The sequence below is a fragment of the Stegodyphus dumicola genome, chromosome 1 (assembly GCF_044657685.1).
Source record: "Stegodyphus dumicola isolate Sdum_Otavi_A_Nest chromosome 1, ASM4465768v1".
NCBI classification, from domain to species: domain Eukaryota; kingdom Metazoa; phylum Arthropoda; class Arachnida; order Araneae; family Eresidae; genus Stegodyphus; species Stegodyphus dumicola.
This window is the reverse complement of record NC_140768.1, coordinates 233206234-233233776: the sequence shown is the minus strand read 5'-3', so window position 1 is coordinate 233233776 and position 27543 is coordinate 233206234. Positions and strand designations below refer to the sequence as shown.

At 33.9% G+C, this 27543-nt stretch overlaps 1 protein-coding gene across 2 annotated transcripts; it reads right to left on the bottom strand.

Annotated features, from left to right (window-relative positions):
* Positions 1-306: 306 nt before the first annotated feature.
* LOC118185048 (uncharacterized) lies at positions 307-26702 on the bottom strand. 2 transcript variants are annotated; one of them, XM_085826376.1, is made up of 5 exons: positions 26548-26702; positions 26005-26237; positions 19641-19784; positions 9082-10659; positions 375-3545 (listed from the first exon to the last, which is right to left on the bottom strand). In XM_085826376.1, exons 2-5 carry the CDS (start codon positions 26189-26191, stop codon positions 3400-3402), a joined length of 2055 nt encoding a protein of 684 aa, XP_085682502.1. In that variant the 5' UTR covers positions 26192-26237; positions 26548-26702; the 3' UTR covers positions 375-3399. The 2 variants fall into 2 exon arrangements, with proteins under 2 accessions (XP_085682508.1, XP_085682502.1); XM_085826382.1 differs by lacking the exon at positions 26548-26702 and having other exon boundaries at positions 307-3545; positions 26016-26152.
* Positions 26703-27543: the final 841 nt, after the last annotated feature.

The following is a 27543-nucleotide window of genomic DNA, read 5'->3' as shown; positions in this document are numbered from 1 at the left end:
TTTTAGTAAGTTTAAACTAAAGACGCCTTTTACACCCTTCTCAAGTTACTATACTTTAATTTTAGGTTAAGAGATAAGTCGCGTTTACTTCTAAAAAAAGGTTAAGTAACATTTACAAATAGTAAAAGACGTTAAACCTGTTAAGTTTACTACGGTATGAAAGTTTGAGGTGAGTAAACTTCTTGCCTTCCAATTTATTAATAAGTATTTAATAGTAATTTTAATCCTTAGAAAGATCTTTCTATAATCGGGACCTTTTGTACAATAACATGAATTTATTGCACCCTCAGTTTATTTAGTAATATTTAGTATGATAATGGACTGAAATTCTGTGAGCCTTAGCTAAAATAATTTTTAAAAAGTAGGCGCAGGTATTGATAAGTTTCATTTAATATTTTACAGTATTTTATTCCTGTTTTTTACATACTGAATTAAATTATTATAAAATATTTTGCATATGTAACAAGTCTTGGTCAGAATTATAATGAAATTAGCTACATTACTATAAATTGTACAGTGCATTGAGTACTTTTATTTTGGATTGTTTCAACAAAATATAAACAATGAAGACGTGGCCATACAAATGAAACGTACTTTTGTATATATTTGCAAGATAATCATATCATAAAGATATTGCAATGTAGCTTGTTATTACTGTGCCTTATTCTAATTTCAGGCATATCATGAAGTTCAGTTTCTTTTCAAGAGTATTTTATCCGTTCAGTGAAATGAAACAATAAGAAGATCTGTTGAAAATCAAACTAAATTTAGTTAAAATTAAAGTCAACCAAAATATTTAATTCTACGTTTTAACTGTCGAAATGCTATTATGGTTGGGAAGTTTTCTAAAGCTTACCTACCAAACTATAAAGAAGTATATTTTAAAAGATTTAAAATACTAATTTATAATATCATTCTTTTTCTAGATTCTTTTTCTTATCAGTGCGGTAATATATAGCCCATCTATATCAGTACGGTAATATATAGCCCATAAATTACTTATTATTTGAAATTCTTTTATTCTTAAAACAGAAAAAGATGTAATAGTTCTGATCATTTTCAAAAAGAAGTTATTGTTATCTGAAAAAACAAGATAAAATTCACCTAATTTTGAAAATTCTCTACTACGTTGACATGATACAAGAAAATAAAAATATAAAAATTGATAATTTCAAAGATAATCTTGATAAGGATGTAATTATTGACTATTCTACACAATTACTCTTTGATTTTATTATTTTTTTAATTCTAGTGCTAAAATAAGAAAATCAGTCATTTATAAATTCACATTTATTTTAAATATTCTTCAAATTGTCAGCTTAAGTTTTCTCAGTATTTACTTTTGTTGTCGGAAAACTGAAAAAATTTCTCGAGGTACACTAAAGTTGTGTTCTAAAATAAAAAATTTCCCTTTTTATGTTATTCTCAAAGTGTCTACACCCTTTAACGTAACCTTAAATATGAAAAATATATACTGAAGTTTATTGTAATATTGTGGTGAATGTGGTGAATACAGTGATGAATGTGGTATTGTCAAATAAGGTGCATTCACCGCTGACATAGTAACTGACATTCTGACATTTACCACTGACATATCTGATAATGTATAATGTCAGATGTTTTGTTTATTATTTTAACTCTACGCCACAAATAATGCGAAAGTGCCAAGTATCGTAAAAATCTCCCGGGTAGTTTTAAAAAAAAAAATAGGTTTAAAAATTTTAGCTCCCCAGTCTTGATTGAATTTAGTATATATTTATTAATGTCACTTTTTGTATTAAACTGACTTAATTTCTTCTTTCAGAATTTGAAATTTAGATTCAGTCCAAATAAAATTCGCACTATTTTATGATTAATTTTACAATAAGTTTTGTAAAATTTTCGAAAAACGATTAAATTATATCCTATAAAATTTTGCTATGACCTTAAAGTAGATGTATTTCTAGGCATACCTGCAAATAATTTTTGCTTTTTATTCAAAATATTCCAAGATATACGTGAATTTATATATTGACGCGTTTTGAAATTTGGCATATTTGTTATAAGCTGATTTTGCATTTGTAATAAGCTAATTTGGCATATTGTTATAAGCTTTATAATAAGCTGGTTAAAAATATTAATAGCAAGACGCGATTGTCAGAAGCTCTCTCAACTAAAGATTCAAAACTCTCAGCTTAAATACACACAAAGCTAAGAATGTCACAGAAAACAAGCTGTTTTAAAATTGAGTATGGTATGCATCGGATAAAAAGGGAAGTATGTCACTTTGATGTCACTGCCACTTTGATATATCGGCAAATTGCCTCAAGAAAATCATTAAGGTATTAAGGTTTTCTTAAGCCATTAAGAAAAAAGGTTTGAGGCATTAAGAAGATATTTATTTATTTATTTTTATTCAATTATTTGTATTTATTTATTTGCATAAAATTTAGTCTTTATGTTAAGCTACTTGATTTTTGAGATGTAAAAAATTAAAAATTTGAACTTATTTTTAAATATGGATAATATTTTAACAAACATGATGTAGGATAATAAAATTATGTAAAGCAATCATGATAAAACCGGGGAAAATTGTTTGTATGCATATTAAAAGCAAAATTCTAAATTAAAATGTAGATAATACAGCTTTTTTATTTTTTTGAATGACATATTAATTGGGCTTTACGCTATTTTCTCTTTTAATGGCAATGCAGTTTTCAAAGACATCGTCAGGAATACTGGGCGAAAAAGTATTCTTTTGAAAGAAATGCTATTCAGATAATTAAAAATTAAATTAAAAAAAAAACACTTACATGAATATACATGTTTAAAGTACTCAGTGCGAATAAAGGAATATAAATTTTGAAAATAACTCTTAAAAGACCCGTAATTGTAACATGCAACTCAAATAATAAAATGAAATTCTAAAAGGGAAAAAGTCTAAAAATAACAACTATAATTAAAAACTGTAATATGAAGTAAAAATATTTAAGAAAGATAAAAGATTCTTTTTCCCCCCGCTCGAGCAGAATGAAAGGGAAATTGAAATATGTTGCCGTAAACTGAGAAGTTCACTCAGCGAATTATTCTTGACTCTAAGAAAATAAAAGTGCGCCAAGGTAAATTTCTGAATTACTGATTAAATTTCACGCCATATTTTACAAAGATACAGTTTGAGCAGTAGAATCGAAATGAGGGGAAAAAATTGGCATACCACGTCAGAAAAGTCCGATTTTGTGTCCAAATACGTGCGTTAGAATAATGCTATATATAAATCTAATATATATCCTAAATATCGTTTTCGAAACATGAAAAATGGAAGTTTAATTTCATCAATCGGCCCAGTAGAGCAGGAGATATAGAACTGTCCCATTTTATTTTGACTGAGTGTACATCGCTCTCAAGATATTCACGTTATTCTCAGCATTCATTACTATTAAAAGCTTTCGAAGAATAGCACCGTGTAATGAAAGGCACAAAAATCCAAAGAAATCCTACTGCACCTTCTAGAACGCCATTTATGTAGAAAATACCGTTATAGGATCCAATCGTATCTCTGAAGTAACCTGTACAATAAAGCAAAAGATTAATTAAAAATGCATAGAGAACAAATACAATAAATTATTCACTTATTTAAAACTAAAAATTTTCTCTAAACGTTAGAATAATTTTTCATTTATTTTGAGAACTGTCAAAATGGTATAAACTTTTATACTTGTAGAGTTCTCATTGCTGACGTGATAGATAAAATGCTTAATATTATTGTCGCGTTCTACGGGTTTGGGGATTTGGAGTGATTGATGACAACACTTGATGAAGAATCAATACACAATTTATTCGTTAGTATTTCACAGGGCAGTTCCAAAGACGCGTTACAGTCGCCGAAAAAACTACGATAAACACGCTGAAACAATCAACAACATAGCCTTCAGGCTAGCAGGCTTTATAACGGCGAAGACAGCTTCACAGCAAAGCACTAAATTACGGCTTCCGGCTCGGTCGGTTGCTCTCAAGTTAATCTCTAAACTCAACATACTCAAGCTATCCTTCACGATAAACTTTCTGATACACCGCCACTCCTGACTGACTGACTGATAACTTATAGCCAGAATACCACTGAGATCAGTAGTTTATCTGGCTCAATCAAATTTATGCCGGATGGGCACAATAACATAGAACTATCTTCACATAATGTCCGCAGTAAGGAGGAGAAAGACGGATAAAGAATAGGAAGACCAGCAACGCAAGAGCTCACAAGCAAGTAACCGGCCCGGTAAAGGCGTGACTAAGTGGGAGTCATAAAACACCGCCACTCCACGTACAGGCAAGGTATTTATAGCTTCGGGAACATTCTCGGGAAAGCCGGTAAGAATTAGTTCTAGAATGTTGTCACTTCGTATATAGCACATCGTCAATTTTGTCGCGAAATATCGCCAAATCGGCGATTTCGCTCCCAATTTGGCAACCCGGTCTGTCCTTGACATTTTCTGGCAACCCTAAAGCCGCTTTACTGAGAAACTGTCTTACCACAGCTGGGCATTTCATGACATTATTTCGCTTCAGAAGATTAAAAACTTTAAGGGTGTTGAATGCGAAAATTTTAACTTTTCTGACTATAACTTAGCTTTTGAAAATATTTCTAAATTTCCTTTTCGTAATTAAAAATCAAATTTCATTAATTCATAAATACACCATTCACATGAAATGCATATTTTAAAATAAAAGAGCCATAAACAGAAAGTAAAAGTAAATAAAGGGATAATATTTACGGGTTTAAAAAGAAAAGGTGTAAAATTAGTTTACCCAGGGAATGCGCAGATGAAGAGCCAATGAAAGCGATGACTGAATCGACATTATGTGTAAAATAATAAGCCATTAACATGCATTCCAAATTAGCAAATAATAAATTATATGATGGAATTACATTTAAAATTCGAATGCCATGTAAACGTAATAAAATGAATTTAAAAGATGTATTTTACACAGTCTAAAATTTGTAAGATACAACTAAACAGTAAAGCAGCATTGAATCTCTGATAAAGTAATAGGGGAACCGGAAAGTAATGTCGCTTTCTTACATTAAATTCAAACGAATAAATTTGTAACAAGTTTTTATTTTTAATCAATAATATAATCACCCTCGTTATCGGCAACCTTTTGCCATCTAGTATGCCGATTTCAATCCCAGACCGATAAAAATAAATTGGTTTTTGAGTAAAATATCTCGAGATGGCATTTTGGACATCATCTAAATTTTCAAATTTTTTGTCACTAAGAAAATGTTGTAGGGATCGGAATAAATGGAAATCCGAGGGTGCGATATCGGGTGAATATGGTGGGTGAGGCAGTACCTCCCTCCTCAGTTCATTATATTTCTCCAGTGTTCGTCTTGCACAGGGCGGTCTTGCATTGTCATGTTGCAGAATGACGCCTTTTCCGTTGACAATCGCCAGATATTTTTCGATTAAAGATTGGTTCACTCGATCCACTTGTTCACAATAAAGGTCTACGTTAGCAGTTTTTCCAGGTTTCAGCAATTCAAAATGAACAATTCCGCGAATACTCCATCAAACACCCAGAAGCGCCTTTTCGGGATGTAAATCCTTTGTAACCCCTATTAAAACTGTCTTTTGAGTTTTGGATTATCATATAGGACTTATTTTTTTGTCACCACTAATCAAAAGATCAAAAAACGGTTCTGTATAGTGCCATTGAAGCAATACGTTGCACATGATGGATAGGTTGGCTTTGTTCTTTTCGGACAGATTATGGGGGACTCAAACAAATGCTTTGCTTATTTTTCCATTCTGCTTTAAATGTTCTTGGATGGTCGACCAAGGTTGGTTAAGAGTGTTTGACATGGATTTCTTTCCACTTCTGCCCTTAGCATGTTGTTGTCGACATGCACAGAAACGACATTACTTTCCGGTCCCCCTATTACTTCGGGGATCATTTGCACTGTGCGATATATACATGGCATAATTAAAGAAGACCATCTGTTTTGTAAAAATATCACTGCAGGAGCAAAGGCTCAGGACTTGTTTAAGTTTTTTGATGCATTCATAACTAAAAATAATTTGAATTGTGTCTCTACTAATGAAGCTCGCTCCATGTCTGCCTGCTATTGAGGATTACAAACATTTATTCAAAGCAAATCACCAAATGGCACTGTGAACCCATTGCATTATTCACAGAGAAGTGCTAAAGATTGTTTTTTAATATTTCAGCAATTTGAATGTTAAATGGACTTGATCTTTCTTAAGATATAAAAGCCATATTTGTAAGGCATTTTTCACAACTAATTTATCAGGTTTGAGAAATGCTTGCAGTTGAAATTATTTTCAGTTGATAGGTGTAAATGGATTCAAGACCCATTTAATTCTAGTGCTCCGTCTATACTTATTTCTGTGGTAGAAGAGAATCTTATGGTGTTATCACGCGACAGCAGTTTGAAAGCAAAATTTAATAGCGTAGAATTGACGGAATTTTGGATTTCAATAAAAGATGAATACCCCCTTCTAAGTGATAAGGCTCAAGAGATTATAATCCCATTTTCGACGTCGTATTTGTTTGTAGCTGAGTTTTCGGCGGTCGTAGTATAGAGCAAAAATCAACGTGGAAAAGGAAATTAGGTAGCCATGTCCAGTATAATTCCACGATTTGAGAAAATGTGCGGTGATTTCCAAGCCCATCCATCACATTGATTATTCATTTAAAGTCAATAAAGTAAAAAATGTTAAATAATGAAGGTACACGAATTTATTTTCAGCTCTCACTTACGATTGGTCATATTTTTACTTAGGGTATCGCTCCATGGAAAAATTTCATTTGAAGAAAGGCGCCGGGACACATTAAAGTTTGGGAACCACTTACTAGATGGAGAAAAACATGACACGCTTGCAATAAACCAATATATTTGAAGTATCCCATGGACACCTACCTCTTTAGCATTATTATAACAATTCATTTAACATTGTGTTGCCAGTACTAATTATAATTATCTCATTATGTTTATCTCCTATTTTTGTTGCACCAAATCAGATGTTCAATTTATCTTGTGAATCTGTAATTGTGTTCCTACTATTTTGTAATCTACTTATGCCCTACACCATTATTTTTAATAAATACTGGATGCGGGGCGTACTGTGGAATTGCACGATACTATAATAGGCATAGATGTACTATAATAGGCAAACCTTAGACATTTTGAAAAGCTTCAGTCTATGCAAATTCTTATAAAACTTGCAATTACCCCCCCTTTTTTTTCTCTCAAAGAGTTAGTATGGGAAAGCATTACCAGTTGACCTATGGTACATCGCTGGTGTCCCCCATACTTTTACCTTTACCTTTACCTTATAGCAATTTGGAAGCGATTCAGCATAAGCCACTGTATAGAAATGATTTAACTCACATGGAAACAAGCGAATACATCAACATTGAATGCTTGCTAGCACCACCTCTGATTAGAAGTCAAATATTTTAAAGTATTTCTATAGAATGAAAACAAAGACATTGCATAACTTGCAAAAGCAATGATGGCGAAGGATTTTCAGACATGGAAGTACAAAAAATCAAGGAATTAATAGAAAATGACGATCGAGAAATGATTAATTAAGAATTGGATGATTTTATAACACCAGCCGAGAGTGACAGCAGTAATAGAAAAGAAAAACTAAAATGCCTTTTACTTACAAGAAGTTAAACAATTACAACAATATTTTGGTTTGTTTAAATTACACGTGCTCTTTTAATCTGAACTATACTCAACATATATCTTCTATAGAAAGTTAACATTGCGGAACGCGGTTTTACCGATCACGCAGTGTATTAATGGTGTATTCCACGGGTACTGTAGATTATATGGAGGAATTATCCTCCCGTAATTATATAATGTGCACTGCTTAATCTTCCGTCTGTCAAACTGACTGCTTTGTGAAACTGATGTATGCATATTCTGCGCATATCAGTGAGATAGTTGCATTTATGTTAAGCCACACACGGGCACTACACGGACTGCAGTTGGATCTCTAGTCTGCGTAGTGCCCAATTAGAGGCGGAACACGTATATAGTCTTATTATTATGTTAAGCCATTGACTACAAGAGATTGTGTGCTAAATGTATTCCCGAGATTTTCGGAAAGGTTAAATTCGTTTTTTAATATGATAAAATAGGATGACTGCAGTCAACATCTAAGAGCAGTTTCAGATATGCAGAAGCTTATATTTTACCAGTTGCTCTTACTGTTTGACTGCAATAAATTAGATGAAATAAAATTCGTAGAATTACAAAATGACTATATCTATACTTTACGTTTAAAATTGAAGGTTACAATATTACGATTTATAAAGAATCATCGCCTTCCTCTATGCGTGCTGTCATGCTGTAACTGGTAGCACATACAGCTGGCAAACGCAAGATTCGTGGTCCGAATTCTGGCGATAGTCTGGTTAATATTTCGTGTTTCCTGTTCCGAGGAAACTTAACAGACTTTACAGATTCATCGCATGTATGGCTATGAATAAAGAGTATCTGATCAGTTTGCAATGCTGTAGAGACATTAGAATTTAGACATTAGAATGCCCTCCCCAGGACTCGAACCTCGGACCTCTCAATACGGGCTGAGTGTGCTGGTCATTATCCCACGGAGGTATGCTAGGAAAGTGGGAAAAATACCTTATAATACAACGAAGAAGTAAACGATGATTTTCTAAAAAAAAGTTCGTCATCGAGAGTAATTTACATACCTGTCATTAAATATTGATGTTCTATCTTTCGTTGCTATAATATCAAACATGTATTGCTTTCTAAGGTTGTCAAAATGGTTGTTTTGGTTCTACATCTGTAAATGGATAAACACAACTACTAACAAATATATATGAGTTTAGTCTTATGTAATTTTAAGCTATTCTTACTCTGTGTTCTGTAGAAGACGCAAACTCAACAAGGCTAGGGTAAGACAATCTGAGAGATAGCCTAATATGCTGGAATTAAGCCTGCGTACTAAAACATAATGAAATGAGTAGCACTGATAGCAAGCAAACAATTGGTCTAATAAACAGCAGATTTTTCAAGGATAAGATTTAGTGAATTTTAATACTTACCGATATAGCTGGGAAGTACGAATCCTAATAATCCAGAGAAAAGGTTGATACAACCCATAGCGATGGATTGTACATCGCTGCTCATGTATTTTGAAACTATAATAGGATGTTGCACAAATTCAGATCCTACAAACACTCCATATATAGCTACCACTGGTAATAATGTGTATCTAGTATGCATCAGGGGAAAGCAAATTATGCAGGTTCCCTCCATAACCATTACTAGAAACATATACTTATTTAAACTGATATAACCTTTATCAGTTATCCATCCAAAGCACAATCTTCCTATTAAATCACCAACAGAGAGAGCGATAAGGAGATATTTCCCATCTTCTTTCAATAAACCTTGATCTATTCCAAAATCCACAATTAGTGTAGTAGCACAAATCGAAATGATAAAATGCGAAGCTCTGGATAAACAAATTAACAGAAAACATGAGTCCGAATGCAGCCAAAAAGCAGACTTTATGTGAACCCAAAAAGTATTTGATTGTTTTCTAATATTTTTTCTTTCCATATTAGCCTCCTTCCCATCAATGCTTTCTTTCGTCTTGTTTGTTAGAAAAGAATTTACAGAATTTTGAATCGGTGGAAAATACTTTCTTTTATGACCCAAAATATATATCTTTCGAAGTTCTTTCATTAGTTTAAGTACAATAGAATGATTCCGTTCTGAGAAGAGTGATATAATGTGATTATCATTGCAATGCAGAAGTTGATGAAGTCTAATGAAAATATAATCCCCAGGAAATGTTTCGCACTTTTCTGAAATATTCCACACAGAATTGTCATCACAAATGCACAGTTTAGCTGAACTATTTGTTGATATCTTTTCGGTCAACTTAAACTTTTGCTCTGTCTTGTTGATACAGGACCTTTTAAATTCATTTTCTGCTATATGCTTGGTCAACGCCAACTCATTTACAAGTTCTGCCAAATATAGCAAAATTTTACTTTGTGATATGTCATGAATAGGTTTCAGAATCAAAGAATCTTTCAGCGAAGGCGTTTTTTTAGTTTGTTTTAATATAATCTGACGTTTATCTGGAGAATCATTTGATAATACACAGTCCAGTGTGACAGCTTCTGTAAGCAACTGAAATACAATTTCTTTATGTTTCCTTAAATAATCAAAATCGATGCTATCTTCTAAACAACTTACTTCTTCAGTTGTACCAATGGGACACTGATTTAGAAATTTGCAAGTTACATCTTCATTTGTTAGACTTTTCTCATCAATTAAAAAAATTAGGTTTTCTTCACGTTTCCTTTCATCATAACAAAGTGGCAAAGCGTTTTGTTCAGAGTCTAATCGTTCCACTGAGTTTTTTCCCGGCCACGGAGGTGCTCTAAGAATCATCGCTGCTGGGATGATGTGCATAGTGATTGCAGCAATGATTAAGAAGGTGCCCTCAAGCCCATACTGCGAAAGAAGCCATTCAAAAAGTACAGGGAAGAAAAATGTTGTTAGACAGTCGCTTGAAAATACAATTCCAGCAGCTGTAGTTGTATATTTTTTGAAATATTGTCCTATCACAACCTGAAGTAAGGTGATTGTAAAAGCAACTCCAGCACCTATTAGGAAGGAGAAATGTTTAATATTAGGTAAAATCTGAAGAAAGATACGTACAGGGGAGATTTTTCTTCCCTGTACGTATATTTCAGTAAAACTGTTTAGGAACGAATAATTTGCAGACTCTATTGAATTATACAGAACAAATTCTGACGTTTAACCTAAATATATTTATTTAAATAACGGATCCAAAATAAGCTAAGATTATCATTGAAACTGGGGCTATTTTTAAGCAAGAGAAATTCTGCTGTGAGAATGACTTATCAAATGCGCAATTCAAGACATATTTAGCCTTGTTTGGTCGTAATTAAATTCCATAAAACAGTACAATACATTGCTGGTCATCGCTTTTAGCGAATGAATCAGAGCTATTTGAATTAATTTCCATATGTTTTGGAGGGTTACAGCCGAAAACATCGTGGACGAAAACCTAGCTGGAAAAACAACGAAAGGCGAAAACGTCGTGCTCATCGTGGGAGAAAACATCTCAGTTCTAAAACATCGTGGTACAAATTATCGTCGTCGAAAATAAAGCGGTTCAAAAACTTCGCCGTTTAAAAACATCGTCGTCGAAAATATCGTGGTAAAAAATAAAGTTCTACAAATCATCGCATGACGATAACATCGCAGACATGCTTTTTTCAGGCTTTAATAAACGTAAATGGATATTCCCATAATGACTTGTGAGCGTAAGATGAAAATAAGGATAATTTTTAGTTTCATATTTTTAATTAACTAATAAGTGTTTGCTGAAAAAGTAAGAAGGAAACTTAAGCATAGAATATTAATGCAACTTATAGCACACTTAATAGAATTTTAAACCGACATAGTTAACTAACAAAGGTCAATAATAAGTTACTTTTTATAAAGTTTTTATTGGTAATTTTCCATGAGAAGCATAATCTAAAAAAGATTAGAAAAAGGAAGGTTAAGTAACTGCATGACCTTATCTATACAAAAATTACTAAGGTAATTATGAGATTATTTTCTTCGCTTTTGTTAATTTAATACTCTTATAGTGAAAATTATTTCTTGTTTTGTTTCAGTTAATTATTAAAGTGTCATTAAAATTTTATTTCAATAGGGTTTGGATTTATTAGATTATGCCAAAGCACATTACGGCTATCAACTTAAGGGGTGGGATACCTTTGCGGAGTACATTCTCAGGAACTTGTTCATATGCACATTATACTTTTGGAAAATTACGAAAATCTTCCCGCAGCTTTATGTTTTTTTTTTTTGGGAGGGGGGTTGTTTTTTAGAAATAATGTATGCTTGCATTGAACCTTCTTGGTGACTATCTCCCTAAGCAGGACAGTGTTTTTGAGAACAATAAACATCGGTTTTAATCATTACGAAAGCTCATCACATACACGCAAGGTTAAAAAGATATAGAATTTTGAGTGATCGCTTTAAACTGGATTGCTTGCATTTACTTTTAGATTTAGACATTTCTTATTAGCACTTTAAAAGTATTATTTAATTTTTCATATACATTTTATTCGAAAATTTTGTAGTTACTTATTGAACTTACAGTGACCAACATCCTAAAACAACTTTTGATGTTTTTCTTCGGTGTTTCTTAATTTTCAGAATATCTTAATTTATGCGCGCCAGAAATCTGTAGCGAATTAAAATTAATAATTCTGAGTGAGATTCTATTTTGTGGCGATTCTTTGTCCTCGGAATTCTTTGCCTAGCAACTTTGAAAAGACTAATTTTTCTTGTAAATTGTTAATTAAAGATAAAAGTTGATGAAATAAAAACTTAACCAAATTTTCTTTATATAGTTTTCAGGTATAAAAAACGCACATATTTTACATTGACTTTCATTTTCAGTGACTGAAACGTTTCAAAAACAATCTTTTATATTTAAATGACAATTTTTTTTTGGAATAAGATAATGTAACTTTTTTATATATTACTTTAAATGTTTTATAAAAATATGATTTTGAATATCAATCAGAACTAAATTTCGGTTCGCTTCGTGCATGATTATTTTTTAATTAAAGTTGTCAGGACTAAGTGTTCTATGCATACTCTTGGCAAACATAATGGTGACAGTATCAAGGTCCTGATCTCGAACAGTGAGCTGAATGCAGCTATGTTCTTGTGAGTGCTAGATGAACTACAACGTAAGAAGGGTGTAAAAGAACCCTTCTTACGTTGATTAAGTTAAGAAAGGTTTAAATCACTATTTACAGCAACTCCCAGCTCAGGAGTGATAACAGAAAAATAATGACCCCACTAAGGTCTAAACTGAACAATCAAACAATTTAAAGTAAAGCTTAAGTAGAAATTCAAATAGTAGCAGTTCTCAGAGCTTAAACTCGAGATTGGCCTATCTATGGTGCTGTAAAGAACGCTCCTGAACACTCTACTAGAAAGATCTATGATGCTCTCGACTAGAGATCACACTAGGAGGACTATAATTCATTTTTAATTCATATTTTAAAGAACTGTGAATGGAAACGACTTAACTGAGAATTACGCATGCGTAAAGAGATGAGATTTCTGTGAGACGCCGGTCAGAAGAGTTTGGGAAGCTCCGCCATCGAGCTGAGGTGTGGAGACTAAATTTGTCCAGTGATGACGAGTGCTATCTTCGTTAATCTGATCGTGTATCTTCTGATCGTGTCACCAACTCGGATATGTACTCAGGTTTTTCTAAATGTATTAATTAAATGTTGTATCTGTGTTATGTTGTGTAATTAAAGTGATTCATCACCAATACCAGTGTTGATTCCGTTCCCACTGAAGCATCCACGACGTCACAGACGAAAAGAAAATAAAAATTTGGGGGTTCCACCGAGATTTGTGCGACAAGAGACCAGGTATGTGTTCTCCACAATATTCATTTCCAGGCCTGAAGTGTATAATGTAGTTATTTATTACTTATTCGGGAAATCAATTCCCAAAGCAGAAGTAGCACATCAGTGCATAAGAGTTTTAAACACTCAATGTGTTTGGTTTATAGTATATCTAACAAGATATTTTCCTTTTGTGGTATATTCGGGAAAACATTTTCCCATTAACACGTAGCACATCAGTGCATTTTATAGCACGTCAGTGCATAAGAGTTTTTAAAACAATCAAAGTGTTGCATTTATATATCTAACGAGATATTTTTCTTTTGTATGATAATGGGAAAAATCCATTCCCGTAAATAAACAGCACATCAGTGTATTTATGTTTAACGTTTCGTTTTAAATTGGTGTGATAGAATCTGAAGTGTTTATTTTGTGTATATGTGAAAGCACATCAGTGCAATATTGAAATTTTCATTTCTAAGTCATTAGAAGAAAATTTATGTTAAATTCTTGTGAAAGAAATAAGTTGTTGAAAATATTAAAAACTTGTTACTTTTGTTTTCTCATGAAAGCACACCAGTGCTGTATTTTAATAGGATGTGTATTTTCTTAGAAGTAGAATGTTAAATTTTATCATTTCATTTTACATTTTAAAGCTTTGAGCAGTAAAGAAATGTTCTAATAGTGTTCTGATTTAAACCTGCGCCTATCGAATTTACGTAGTAATTGCGTTGGCCATGTGGTTGCTAACGGAAGTATCTTGTCATGAAAACGATAGTTAATTAAAGGTGTTTGTATTTATTGGCGCCACTCTGGGTTTGTTCTGTCTGGCTGTACTAAATGAAAAGAATTTGTTATTTTTTATACGAAGTATTCAGTAAGGTTGTTTATTCGTTTTATGTTTGAATGGAAATAAATACACAGTGATTAATGCTTTTATTAACCTTTTATTTTTATTTGCCTAATTTTGTAAGTAAGAAGAAAGTGAAGAAAGTGTTTTTTATTTCTCTGATATATTTTTATGTGTATTATTTGTGAATAACTATTTGAGTTCTTATTTGTTTTGAAAAATTACTTTTGTGAAAATGGCATTTTTGGGAAAAGCTAAGAAAAGGAATCTATTCCTTGTCACTTCAGAACTTGGGGAAATAGCTTTAGAAGATATGAAAGTAATAGATTTAAAACATTTAATAACCAATAGTAAAAATTATGAGGAAGAATTTGTTAAAAATTTGTTAGAAAGTATTATGACTGATAGGATAGAAAAGGAAAACTTAGAGAAGCAAACAAGAGCGAAAGAATTACAGTTAGAACAGGAAGCTAGGGAGAGGGAATTTCAGATACTACACAAAATAAAGAAATTGAAAAGCAACAGTTAGAACTAGAATGCCTTAAAGCAAAACAGAACACTGAATCTGCTAAACCTGGAGGTGAAACGGTATTTAATCAGAATTTTCAGAAACTAATGCCCAAGTGTAATTTAAAAACTGATGATATCAGTTTATTCTTAGAACTTTTTGAGAGGCAAGCTAAAGTTCTAAAATTGCCCACGGATCAATGGGTGTCATATCTCATTGGTGTCCTTCCGGTTGAGGTAAATAATATAATTGCTAGGGAACCTGAAGAACAGGCTAGAGATTACCAACATATTAAAGAATTACTACTTAAAAGATTTAAATTAAGTGCGGAGAAGTTTCGGCAACTTCTTGTTAAGACTCAGAAAAATCCGGATTCTACGTGGTACGATTTTTATCACGAAATTAAGACATTTTTAGATGGGTGGCTTAAGGGATTAAAAATCGAAACATTTGAGCAACTCAAGGATTTAATGTTGTTAGATCAGATTAAAAGGCGCACGCCTAATGAGTTTAAGGATGTGTATTTTCTATTTTATAGATGAATTTTTTTTATATAGATGAATGGTCCACGATCACTTCACCAAAACTGTTGGTGAGTAAAATAGAGGAATTTGAAGATGCGAAAAAGATGATGGTTGGGAAAACGAAATTGGGTGAAATGAAAACGAAAATATCAGGTAGACAAATGGGTGTTTTTCAGTCCACTGGTAACGTTTTCAAAAATAGAAAAAACCCTCAGGGCACACAATTTAAAAAAGATGATGATGCACGCAATGTTGGGAAAAAATCGGACTCGAATTTTGATAGGAGAAAAAGACTCCAGTGCTATGAATGTGGATCTTTTGACCATTTACGTCCTCAGTGCCCTAATTTTAAAACTAAAAAGGCAGATTTGTATCGGATAAGCGGGAGATCAGAAAAGAATCTGTTAGATCCCTATACGTTAAATGGAAGAGTGAATGGTTTTGAAGTACCTATTCTAAGAGATACAGGAGCAACGGTAGATATTATTTGTCAGAAATATGTAGACATAGATCGAATGAAGGGAGAACACGTGTGGGTTCGACATTTGTTGGATGATCATATGACTTGTTTACCTGTTGCTGAAGTAGATATTGAATGCGATTTGGGTACAGTAACCACCAAAGCAGCTGTTATAGGAGACCACTTAGACCAAGGACGATATATATTAGGAAACCAGACAGCGGCTCTTCTCAGAGGAACTGAGAAAACTTATTCGTCGTATGTCGGTAATGTTAATGGGGTCGTTACTCGATCTCAAGCACGACAATTTAAGGAAGCGGAAAATTTATGTGAGACGAATCAAAATTCTGAGCAGAATGAGTTAGAATTGGAAGAGGAGGACGATGCTCATGAGAGGTCAGAAAACGGAGAGATATTGCCTCCTGTCGACCTTTGTGTCCCCACAAGTCCTGCAATTCAAATTGACTCAAGTACTTTTATTGATGAACAACAAAAAAGTAAAGAACTTGCCCCTTTATTCGAACTAGTAAAAAGCGGAAGTAAAACAAGTTATAGGATTAAAAATGGGATTTTAGTAAAAAAGAAGGTAAATAAGTTAGGAGGAGAAGAACATTTAATTGTTGTTCCAGAAAACCTCAGAGAGCAAATTAAAGCAATTTGTCATGAAGGAACTTCAGGTCACTTAGGAGTTCTGAAAACAAAAGACCGGTTACTAAGACATTTTTTCTGGCCAAATTGTTATAAAGACATTGAGGAATTCGTTAAAACATGCGACTCCTGTCAACGTGTAGGAAAAGCAAGTGACAAAAAGAAAGCACCGTTGGTAATGGTACCTGTGATATCTGAAGTCTTTAGTAAGGTTAATGTAGATGCTTGCGGGCCTATGCCTACATCTACTGAAGGTAATAAATATCTTATTACAGTTATGTGCTTAGCATCTAAATATCCTGATGCCGTCCCGGTACCGGATATAACGTCGAAATCTGTTGTAAGTGCACTCTTGCAGGTATTTAGTCGGATGGGTTTTCTAAGGGAGGTTCAAACTGATCAAGGAAAATCTTTCATGAGTCGCTTAACCGTTGAATTTTTGAAGAGGTTTGGTATAAAAATTTCCAGAAGTTCTGTTTACCACCCCCAGAGCAATCCTGTGGAACGGTTCCATAGGTCAATAAAAAGGGTCTTAAAGGTATTATGTATTGAAGCTGCCCCAAATTGGGAAGTACAATTACCTGCCGCTCTCTTTCCCATGCGGACAGTAAAGCATGATAGTACAGGATTTAGTCCAGCTGAATTAGTGTACGGGACCAACCTCAGAACACCTGTCGCATTATTGTATGAGAAATGGTTAGATCCTCAGGAAAAAGAAGATAACGTAATAGAATATGTTTTCGAATTAATCAATAGGTTAAAGAAATGGAGAGAATTAGCTACAGAGAAAATGGAAGAGGTGACAGACAAAAGGAAGAAATGGTATGACAAAAATGCCGTGAAAAGGGAATTCCAGCCAGGAGATTCTGTATTAGTATTAGCATTGAACCAACCCCATAAACTCGCTCCTCAACGGAAAGGGCCGGGGAAAATATAGAAAAGATTATCAGAAACAAACTATGTGGTTAGTTTTGAAGGGAATCAAGAAGGGAATAAAGTGTATCACATCAATATGTTAAAACCTTATCATAATAGACCTGAACTTTTGAATATGGTGCTCCTTGACAATGAGGAGATAGTTGAACCCTCGGAATTAGAGGAGGATTTTCCTTATATGTTAACCGACCCCAATGTGTTTGATTTTAATGAAATAATAGCAAAAGATAATCTTAAAGAAAGACTTAGTAATGAACAAATCCTGCAGTTGGGAAAGTTGTTGGTAAAGTTTTCTGCTATATTTTCGAATATTCCAGGGAAAACAAATTTAGTCGAACATGATATCGAACTAATCAGTGACAAACGCGTCGAGATTGAAAAAATGTTAAAATACAAGATTATTGAACCAGGACCCTCTGAGTATACTTCACCCATGATCCTAGGCCTTGTATTGATTATAGAAAGTTAAACGAAATAACGCGTACTGAGTTCTATCCGATCCCCAATATAGAGCAACGTGTTGAAACTGTTGCAGTAGCCAAATTTATCACCTTGATAGACTTAACTAAAGGTTATTGGCAAATTCCGCTGACCCCTAGAGCGCAGAAAATTGCTGCATTTGCTACAAATTTTGGTGTATATAGGCCTTTGCGCATGCCATTTGGGCTTAAAAATGTTCCTTATTATTTCAGTAAAATGATGAGCGAAATATTGTGCGGATGTGAGAAATATGCTACCCCTTATTTAGATGATATTGCTATTTTTTCTGAAACGTGGGAGGAACATTTACAACATTTACATGAAATTTTAGAAAGAATAAGAAAAGCCAATTTAACTATTAAACCTTCTAAGTGCAAGTTTGCACAAGAAGAAGTGCAATATCTGGGTCACATAGTAGGTCGAGGAAAACGTTCTCCAGCAGAACTAAAAATCGAGGCGGTTCAAAATTTTCCTGTTCCCACAACTAAAACTGAGATTAGAGCTTTTTTAGGGTTAGCTGGATACTACAGACAATATATACCTATGTTTTCTGCTATAGCCGCACCTTTGACAGATTTGTTAAAAGGGAATAACAAAAAGGGTAAAATTGTTTGGAATGATGAATGTAATGAATCATTCAAATCCTTAAAAGAAAAGCTATCTAGTAGACCTGTGCTACATGCACCCGATTTTTCTAAACCATTTATACTACAGACAGACGCATCAGATCAAGGATATGGTGTTGTTTTAGCCCAAAAAGATGATAAAGGAGAACATCCCATATTGTATCTCAGTAAAAAATTTACTGATAGTGAGCGAAAGTATTCCACCACTGAAAAAGAGTGTGCCGCAATTCTGTATGGAATAAAAAAATTGAAAGGGTATATAGATGGGCAGACTAAATTTTCCATTCAAACGGACCATAATCCCCTAGTATGGCTAAAAAAAAATGCAGGTAGAAATGGTCGATTATTACGCTGGGCCTTAGCCTTGCAATCTTATAATTTTACCATACATCATAAAAAGGGAAGTGACAACTTAAATGTAGACTGCTTAAGTAGAAACTCTGTACATGCCAGTTAAATAGACTAGTTATCATTTCTTTTAAATTGTCTTGTTATTTGATTATGTATATTGTATTTTTTTTTTAAATTCATACTATATAGTAAATTGTTAGCTTTATTCTTAAAGACAAAATTTCTGTGTTGGTTTTTAATATATTGTATATGTATTGTTATATGTGTTTTTTTTTATCATGGCCTGGTTATGAGAGTGGAGAGCCTTTGTAACAGTGTGGTTTAAAATTAACTGGTAAAATGTTGAACAATCTGTATTGAAACCATAAACTGCGAAGGTTTACTTCTCCTGTGTCCGGAGAAACAAAAGATGGAGGCGGAAGGTGTTTGTTTAACGGTTTAAAACGCAACCATGCGTTCCATGATGAAATTATTCGTTTTGGTGTATTTTACTACTCCTTAACGTTTTTCCGTTAATTTTGTATGTATGACTGAGGTATGCACATCATTCAGTGAGATTTCTTTCCTTACATTCCTTCAACGTGATTTTCTACATATCAATAAAAGCTCTGAGGATATACAAATAAGTTTTAAAAAAGCGCTTTTCATTAATAATTACACTCACATATAGCATAAAAGTTAACACTTTCCTTTCCAGATTCGAGCATAGATGCATTTCACAATAATCGTTTGCGTAAAAGTATATAATATCTTATATAGTTAAAAAATGAATTGAGAAGCTTACACTGACCATTTAAACCGCCCCAAAAAACTGTTATCCAGGTAATATCTTTCGCAAAAAAGCACCCGACGCAGCTGACAATGCCAAGGAGTGCACCGACAAAGGTAACTACCGATACGCCGTATTTTTGACCCAAAATGCCAGCAATAGGACCTGTAATTAAAAGAGTTATTTATAAACGGGGCGAGATTTATTCTTAGACAAGGAAATATAAATTTTAATAACTAAAATAATTTTCTTTAACATGACATTATTAATCACACAAATGAGCTGCGAGAACAGTAATATATAAGAAATATTCACTTAGTTATAAAAATCTCGTGTTATGAATTAAAAAAAGTTTTGAAGAACTAACTACCAGATACCACATAGGATTTTATTTGGGGGGAGAAAAGGTGATATATTGCAACGCAAGTGTGATAGCAGATATAGTCCCAGCATATAATTTCTGCTGACACAATGAACTAAAATTGCAGGATAAGAGAAATACAGACCTCGCAATACCTGAAGGTATTATTTAGATTAGACCTCGGCAACCTCTGATCCGCAGGTCATCGAGTGATACGTTTCATATTTCAAATGATCCACAAAATTAGAATATAATGTATAAAAATAAATTAGAAAACGTAAATATAAAATGAATATTTTATAGGGTATTTTTATTTCAGTTAATCAGTTATTATAATTTAGACCTTTATTATAACTTCTCCTTTTCGTTTCCTCACCAGAAATGTAAATAAGTTAGAGAGTATTTAAGCTGAGGTGTTTGGATTGTAAGAAAGCGAGTTTCTGGCTCTCAAGTGCAGGTTGTTTAGTTTTGCTAGCTCTGATAAAATTGTAATTATTTGGCTTTGCGTTGTAGTTGCCGTCATTTAAATTGTTACGGCGGTTGAAATTCTGAGCAAACTTAGAGTAGTTTACATTTTAATTTTGAATTTGACTGTTACCTTAAGTTGCATCCATCTGGATGGTGGTTAATTATGTAAGCACAAGAAAAGTACTTTTTCTTAAAAAATACTTACATATTTTCTTAATAATCTTATGGAAAATTTTTACGCTTAATAATAAAATCTAGATGAGGAAACTATTCTCCAATGGAAAAAAAATTAATGAGTTCTATTTACAAAAATGCAATTTTCACTAAATTTACAAAAACTGTTGCTCATATGGAAAACGATACAGCATCATTAAATAACATATCGTGTTAAACAGGCATTTCAAAGATTAAAAACATAAAAACATCCATATAAATATAGATATAGATTTATTTGAATTTTTTTAATTACTAATTACCAGGAAGAATACAAGATTTATTACGACGCTAATATTGAATGTTTAGAAGCTGCAGTTCGCCATTTTCATACAAAATATGGTAGGAATGCTTAGCTGCCGTTCAACAAGTCGTTCAACACAAAATATTGAAGCAGTTCGTGAGAATTTGCTGAGAGTCCAGGAACACCAATTCAGCATTGTGGTCAAGAATTGGATATTTCGAGAAGTTCTGTTCAGTGTATTCTCACAAAAGATTCACATCTTCATGCTTATAAACGAACAACGAAGAGACTTCTTGAATGACTTCGGGAACAACAACAAGTGGAGGCTGATTTTTCAGCAAAATCATCTTCAGCGATGAGGCTCATTTTCATTTTGATGGCTCGGTTAAATTGACAAAACCGTCGCATTTCGGGTTCAAAAAATTCCACGAGTGATTGCTGAGAAACAAATGCATCCACAATATGGCATTGTTTGGGGCGGAATTTAGGCTGGAGACATCACGGAAACATTATTCTTCAAAAATGTGGCTCGTCAGACAATAACAATTAATACAATGGCTCAATATTGTGGAATCTCATTGCGAATACTGCACTAGATATAGATTTTGAATGAAACGCAGAAGTCCAGGCCTACTCCGACGACTTTATCCTAATCATTCAAGGAAGTAATCTCACCGAAAAAGAAAACAAAGCGAAAAAGGCAGTAGATCTTATCACTGACTGGAGCCTCAAACTCAAGCTTAATTTCAGCATCGAGGAGACAAAAATGATCACCTTTCCAAAGGGTTATGAACTTATAAATAGCCCTCTTTGTATAAAATGTCAGGGCCAAGCACTAAAAAATGAAGATATTACCTAGATACTAGCATTCTTAGAAGATATACCTAGCATTCCTATAAGAAATACCTAGCATTCTTACTTAGTAGAAAACTCACCTGGATAACACTTAACGTTGATGCGAGATAAAACCTGCAATCTTATCAATAGCTTAAATCGCATCGTCACAAATAAATGGATCCTAAAAGGGAAACTTTTGAAAGAACTCTATCTGCGGGGCATTGAAATGATAATCCTTTACGGCTCTCCTATCTGGATAACTGGCATGGTAAAGGTTCGTCAGAAGATACTCCAAATTCAACACATCACCCTTCTCAAGATCACTAAGTGTTTCACTACCATATCCCCAGCAGCTCTTCAAATCCTTGCAGGGGTTCTCCCCTTAGATCTCAAAGCAGAGATTGAATGTGGCACTTACAGGTTAGTTCATTTTTAAGGAACTCTTTCCAGCTTGATGTCTCCTCGTACATAGACCAGCGCTGCTTAGAAGCACAATGCCACTATACTTCCGTCCATCCAGCTTTCACGAAAGATCTAAAATGGCTTAAGCATTTACTAAAAGGACAGGACTTAGAAATCTTTTCTGATGGCTCCAAAGTGTCAGAGCAAGTAGGTGCAGTCTGTCGCGTTCCACAACAGTACATAAATTCACTCAGCATGTTTCAGACTTAGCGACCACACACAGGTTTTCCAGGCTAAGTCCTTCGCTTTAAAGAAGGCAGTTCTTTGGGCGGGCAACACCAATTTTCCATCCATCAGATTCTACACGGACAGCATGATCGTTTTACAGGCCCTGAACAAAACGGGCACTCAAGCCTTCCACACCTCCTCATTAAAAGAAGTGCTTATTACCCGGTCCTATTCCAGACAAGTGTCTCTATGCTGGGTACGTAGGAATCAAAGTACCCAAGGTACTGTACTATACCCCTAATATAAACAGAAACTATTGCAGTGTAACTAGGACTAGATCTTATTGTACTGCAATAGTTTCTGTTTATATTAGGGGTATAGTTATTGTCTTGTTTAAAATTTAAATTTTCTCTGAACTGGATGAAAGTATTTTTTGCATAGCTACAATGTCTTAATGTATTATACTTACAATGTGAGTAGTTCCAATGTAGGTAGCACAGTAATGTGTTAGTGTTCCTGCACATCATGTTTCTCAGCCTAAAGGGTGCAGTTTTATTATTGGCCGGCAGTTAATGTATTGTTAAGATAACTGCTTCGATCCTAGGATTCCTGGAATTGGATTTATGTAGTATTTCCGTTTCTTTTGTAAGCTGCACATAATGTCTAGAGCTTGATTGTATTGTATTGTATTAATATGTGCTAATGTTAAGGGCACAGTTATTGTTCTGTATACTATGTAACCTAACTCTAATTTGCATGAAAGGTTAAGGTGCATAGGTTTTTTTTTTTAATGTTCTTACGTATTGTGCTAACAATGTGAATAGCTATAATGTCGTTCGAATAATAAATTTTTTAGTGTTTCTGCACACCTTGAACTTTGTTTAAACGGTGAAGATTAATTATTGGTTTGTGGACAAGGTATGGTTATGCTTTGACTACTGCCTCAATCATAGGCCTTCTTAAGATGTGACTAACGCAATCTTTCAATACCTTTACCGAGACTTTCTTAGGCTTAATTACACATTAATTATGCCCGAACTGATGTAATGTATTATCATTTTAACTACTGCGAGATAAATTTCGACTAGGGTATGCATTAACAGCCTAAGTACGGGGCATAGTTTTATCCTGCATGTACTGTAGAATTGTTCGTAGGTACTGTTTAATTGAATTGTATTAGAAAGTTGCAATGTACATAAGTTTAGATCGGCAATGGCTTTACGTCCATATCGTGACTAGTCCTTTGACAATTGATAACAGAACTGAGTTAGGGGGCATATGAGCTATTGGATAGTTTACAGTATTATGATTAAGCCTGAAGATTTTAAGTCACTGATATTCTGAAGACTAAGTTTATTAAGTATCGGGTACCGTTAGTAATTATGTAAATTTTTTGTTCTAGGTTTACCAAACATAGTTGATTATATTAGACTCAGATTTTCTTAAGAGAATTAGGCTGTGACCTGTCAATATTGTTTTTTTTGCTGTAGAGTAATTTAAGGTCATTATGTCTTTGGTTTGTTTAACTCGAGCAACACTTAAGCAGTACTTTCCATTAATATTTGTACGGTTTTACATCTATGATTCAGTATATGTAAAGATTTTCTTGTGTATGTTACTAAGCGAAGTCGAAAATTGGCTAAATAGCTTTCTTAACTTAGATGACACGGATTCAGATAGCATCTTCAGTAGACTTGCACTCAACTTACTCATCTCCTTTGCTTATCAAAAATACTTTGCCGCATCATTTGGCAGGACTTCCTTAAATTAGTCGAATAAGTACCAGACAGAGAATGATGATTGAAACTAGAAACTAAGTGAATAATTCGTTTTAGGCAGTCTACTCTGCCTGGCCCCCAGAAGTGGCTGTGAATCAGCAGAGAGTAGACAGCTTCTGCGGAGAGAATATTATGCTGCAAGGCTGTTAAAATAGCTTGAGGGTCAGCAGTCCTCTTCTGCAGTGTAACGGTAACGAAAGGGCTGACGTTTTAGCTACAGAGTGATACCACGTTCCATAATCACTGCCACACACTAGATCTTCTGCGCCTTTATGTCCATCTGGCAAGCTCTTTGGGACGACTCAGACACCAGTGGACGCACCTACTGCATCTTTTTTGCGGTCTACACCAATTTCTATTTACAACAAGCTTTCACAAATCACAGAAGATTTCTCACCTACCTCAGCAGGTTCTGCCATCAATACGTCAAATGCGCCTATGGTGCCTCAGCTTCCTCAGCAAATGTCTCACGTTACATTCACGATTGTCCACTTACTTCTCCCATCAGAGCCGCCCTTCCTCAGCTCCAGGAATCACAAAGCCTCAAAAATTCAGGATTCTTCAGGATTACTACGGACAGCGGGGCGTCAGAACCATCATAGAGTACGTCTATTCTAAGAGAAATATAATCATAGCAGATAACCAGGTCTAGGCACCTGACGAAATGTAAAAGCAGCAAGCTTCCATTCTTGTATACATGTAAATATCTCTAAACTAACTGACCCTTTTTGCTAATTTTGTACTAACATACCCAAAACATTGTAAGAAGAGGTGAAGCAGGCGGAATAATAATAAATAAATAAATGACAGTTAATGGAGCTTGCTATCGGGACATGATAATCCAATTTTCTGCTTAAATTGCAAGATATGTATACGGACGATATATGGTTTCAACAAGACTGTGTCACATACAATACAGAGCGGAAAACAATTCAATTACTTGCATGAGTCGTTTTACGGTTGTGTAGATTCCCTTTCTCCTTTCGGTTTGCAATTTCCCGAACTGGCCGCCCAGATCATGCGATTTAACGCCGTTGGACGTTTTTCTTTGGGGTGTTTTGAAGTCTAAGGTTTATGCCAACAAGCCCACGGTCACTCATGCCTTGAGCAAGGAATCTGAGAGCTGTATTAACGACAATCAGCCACATTTATGCAAAACGATCATGGGGAATTTCAACAAAAGTGTGTGCATGTGTCAGCAAAGCCGTGAAGGCCGATATGCTATTCCAAATGTAATCCTGTACCGTATACTTTATGAATCAATAAAAAATTGCAAATTTTAGTTATGAACCTGTGTTTTCTATATAAATTATTTTTTGCGAGAATTTTGGGGCAACCTTTACATTAATACAGCAATGGTTAACAGTTGTTTCCATCCATATAAGCATAGATGCGCAAATTATTTAAATTTGATTTAACAAGACATCGGACACAACACATACATACAGTATAATGCGCAGGTACGACGATACAAAGTTACAGATCAAATGTGTGATATTTATAGGGTAACTTCAGGTATATGGCGCATTTAAAACATTTTTTATAATATCTAATGCCTGTTGAGGTTAAAAGTCCTGGCTGACACCATAAACGATGGTTTAAAGAAATAAAGAATGTAGAACTGATAGAAATTCAATTAAAGTTAACACTTTTAAATGAAAACTGAGAAATATATTCTTAATATGGGATTTAATGGAGTTTGCAGGAAACTTTAATAAGTATGTATAAAATAATTAGTGCCAAAATTTTGGGAATTGAATTTGTAATTCAGAAGTGGAAATACATCAGTTTTAGAAATAGAAGTTATTAAATTGAGATTGCGTATTTCTAAAAATAAAATAAAAGTAGACTGACCTAGTAAGTACCTGAATGTAGCACGCAAGCTGGAAGGAGCAGAAGCAGTTTTTCTGTCCACATGATAGACGTCGATGAAAGAGACATACAAGATGCCAGCCATACGACCAAGTCCGACCATGATCATAGAGGTAACACTCGCAGCGATTACTACAAACCATGCCCGACTTCTAGTTAGTTCCCCCATTGTTTTATTCTTCCAGTTTTTGATATACTGTCTGCGATATGTAACTCTAAAATAAATTCCATATTTCTTATAAAATACCAGATATCGAAATTAAAATGAATGCATGGAAAATTGCCACGTGGAAACAGATAAAAGTAATCATTATATTACATTTAATCAATTTTAACAAGAGAGGTAAAAACATCAATTTTAAAACATTTTAATATGCCTTTCATTTAATTACTAAATTTGTCTTTAAAAGTAAAATAAAATAATTTATCATTAAAAATCGTAATTATATTTAAATAATAAACTAATTAATTTAGAAAAACCGAAGAAATAAATCCTACAACATTATAATATATTCAGTTACTTACTTAATTTATCATTAGATATAAATCGAGCGAAATATTTAATCACATTTGAAATTATACTTGACGCTCAAAATTTTGTTTTAAAGAGCAACTGTACATCCATGGCATTTCAGTTGTGTCTGAGGTTATATTACAGTGAGCGAGATTAATCTGGAAGATAAAAGTTTATTACCAAGTGATATACGCCTTTGAAATTTGAAATGATTCTAAATTTCGATAAGAAGTTAAGGCAAAAATAGAAAGATGGATAAATTCAACGAAATTATCTCTCCTTCTACTTAAACACTTCCTTATCTATTCAGCACCTACCTAGGAGCAATCACAAACTGTCTTGAACATAGGAACGTAGCGTCTTTCAACACAGTTTACAGGATGACCATTATTGAGCTATATGAAATACAAAATCAGATTTCAAAAAATTACTCAGTTCAAAATTTTTATTCAAATTTGAAAAGTAACTAGAGATATTCAGATTTAGTTTATGACAATTTCGATATGCTTGCCATCAATGGCTATGACGCGACGCTGAAGTGTCGAGAGATCTTCCCGAATGGCTGTTTTGAGCTGAGGGACGGTTTCGGGGGGTTTATTTGCGTAAACTTTGTCTTTAATATTGCCTTACAAAAATAAATCACAAATGTTAAGATCAGAAGAATATGGCGGCCAAGCGATTCCCATTCCAGTGGCCTCTGGGTACCACAAAGCCAGAATGCGTTCTTTAAAATGCTCTTCCACTGCATGAACCACATCTTTTCGAAATCTGGACAAGAGAAATAACATCGGTCACTTTATTTAACCTGTTCCGCCAAACTAAGTCATTTTAGTCGTTGCTAGCAATCTGACGGTCAGGCCGCCTTTCTACATTTTACATTAATCTTCAGTTTATTGGATATAATTCTTTTCATTCCCTTGCTTCATTATCTCTAATATGCCCTTGTTTCAGTAATAGTCCGTGAACAGTCCATTCACAGGATATGTGAAGTAGTCCTTCCGAATCAG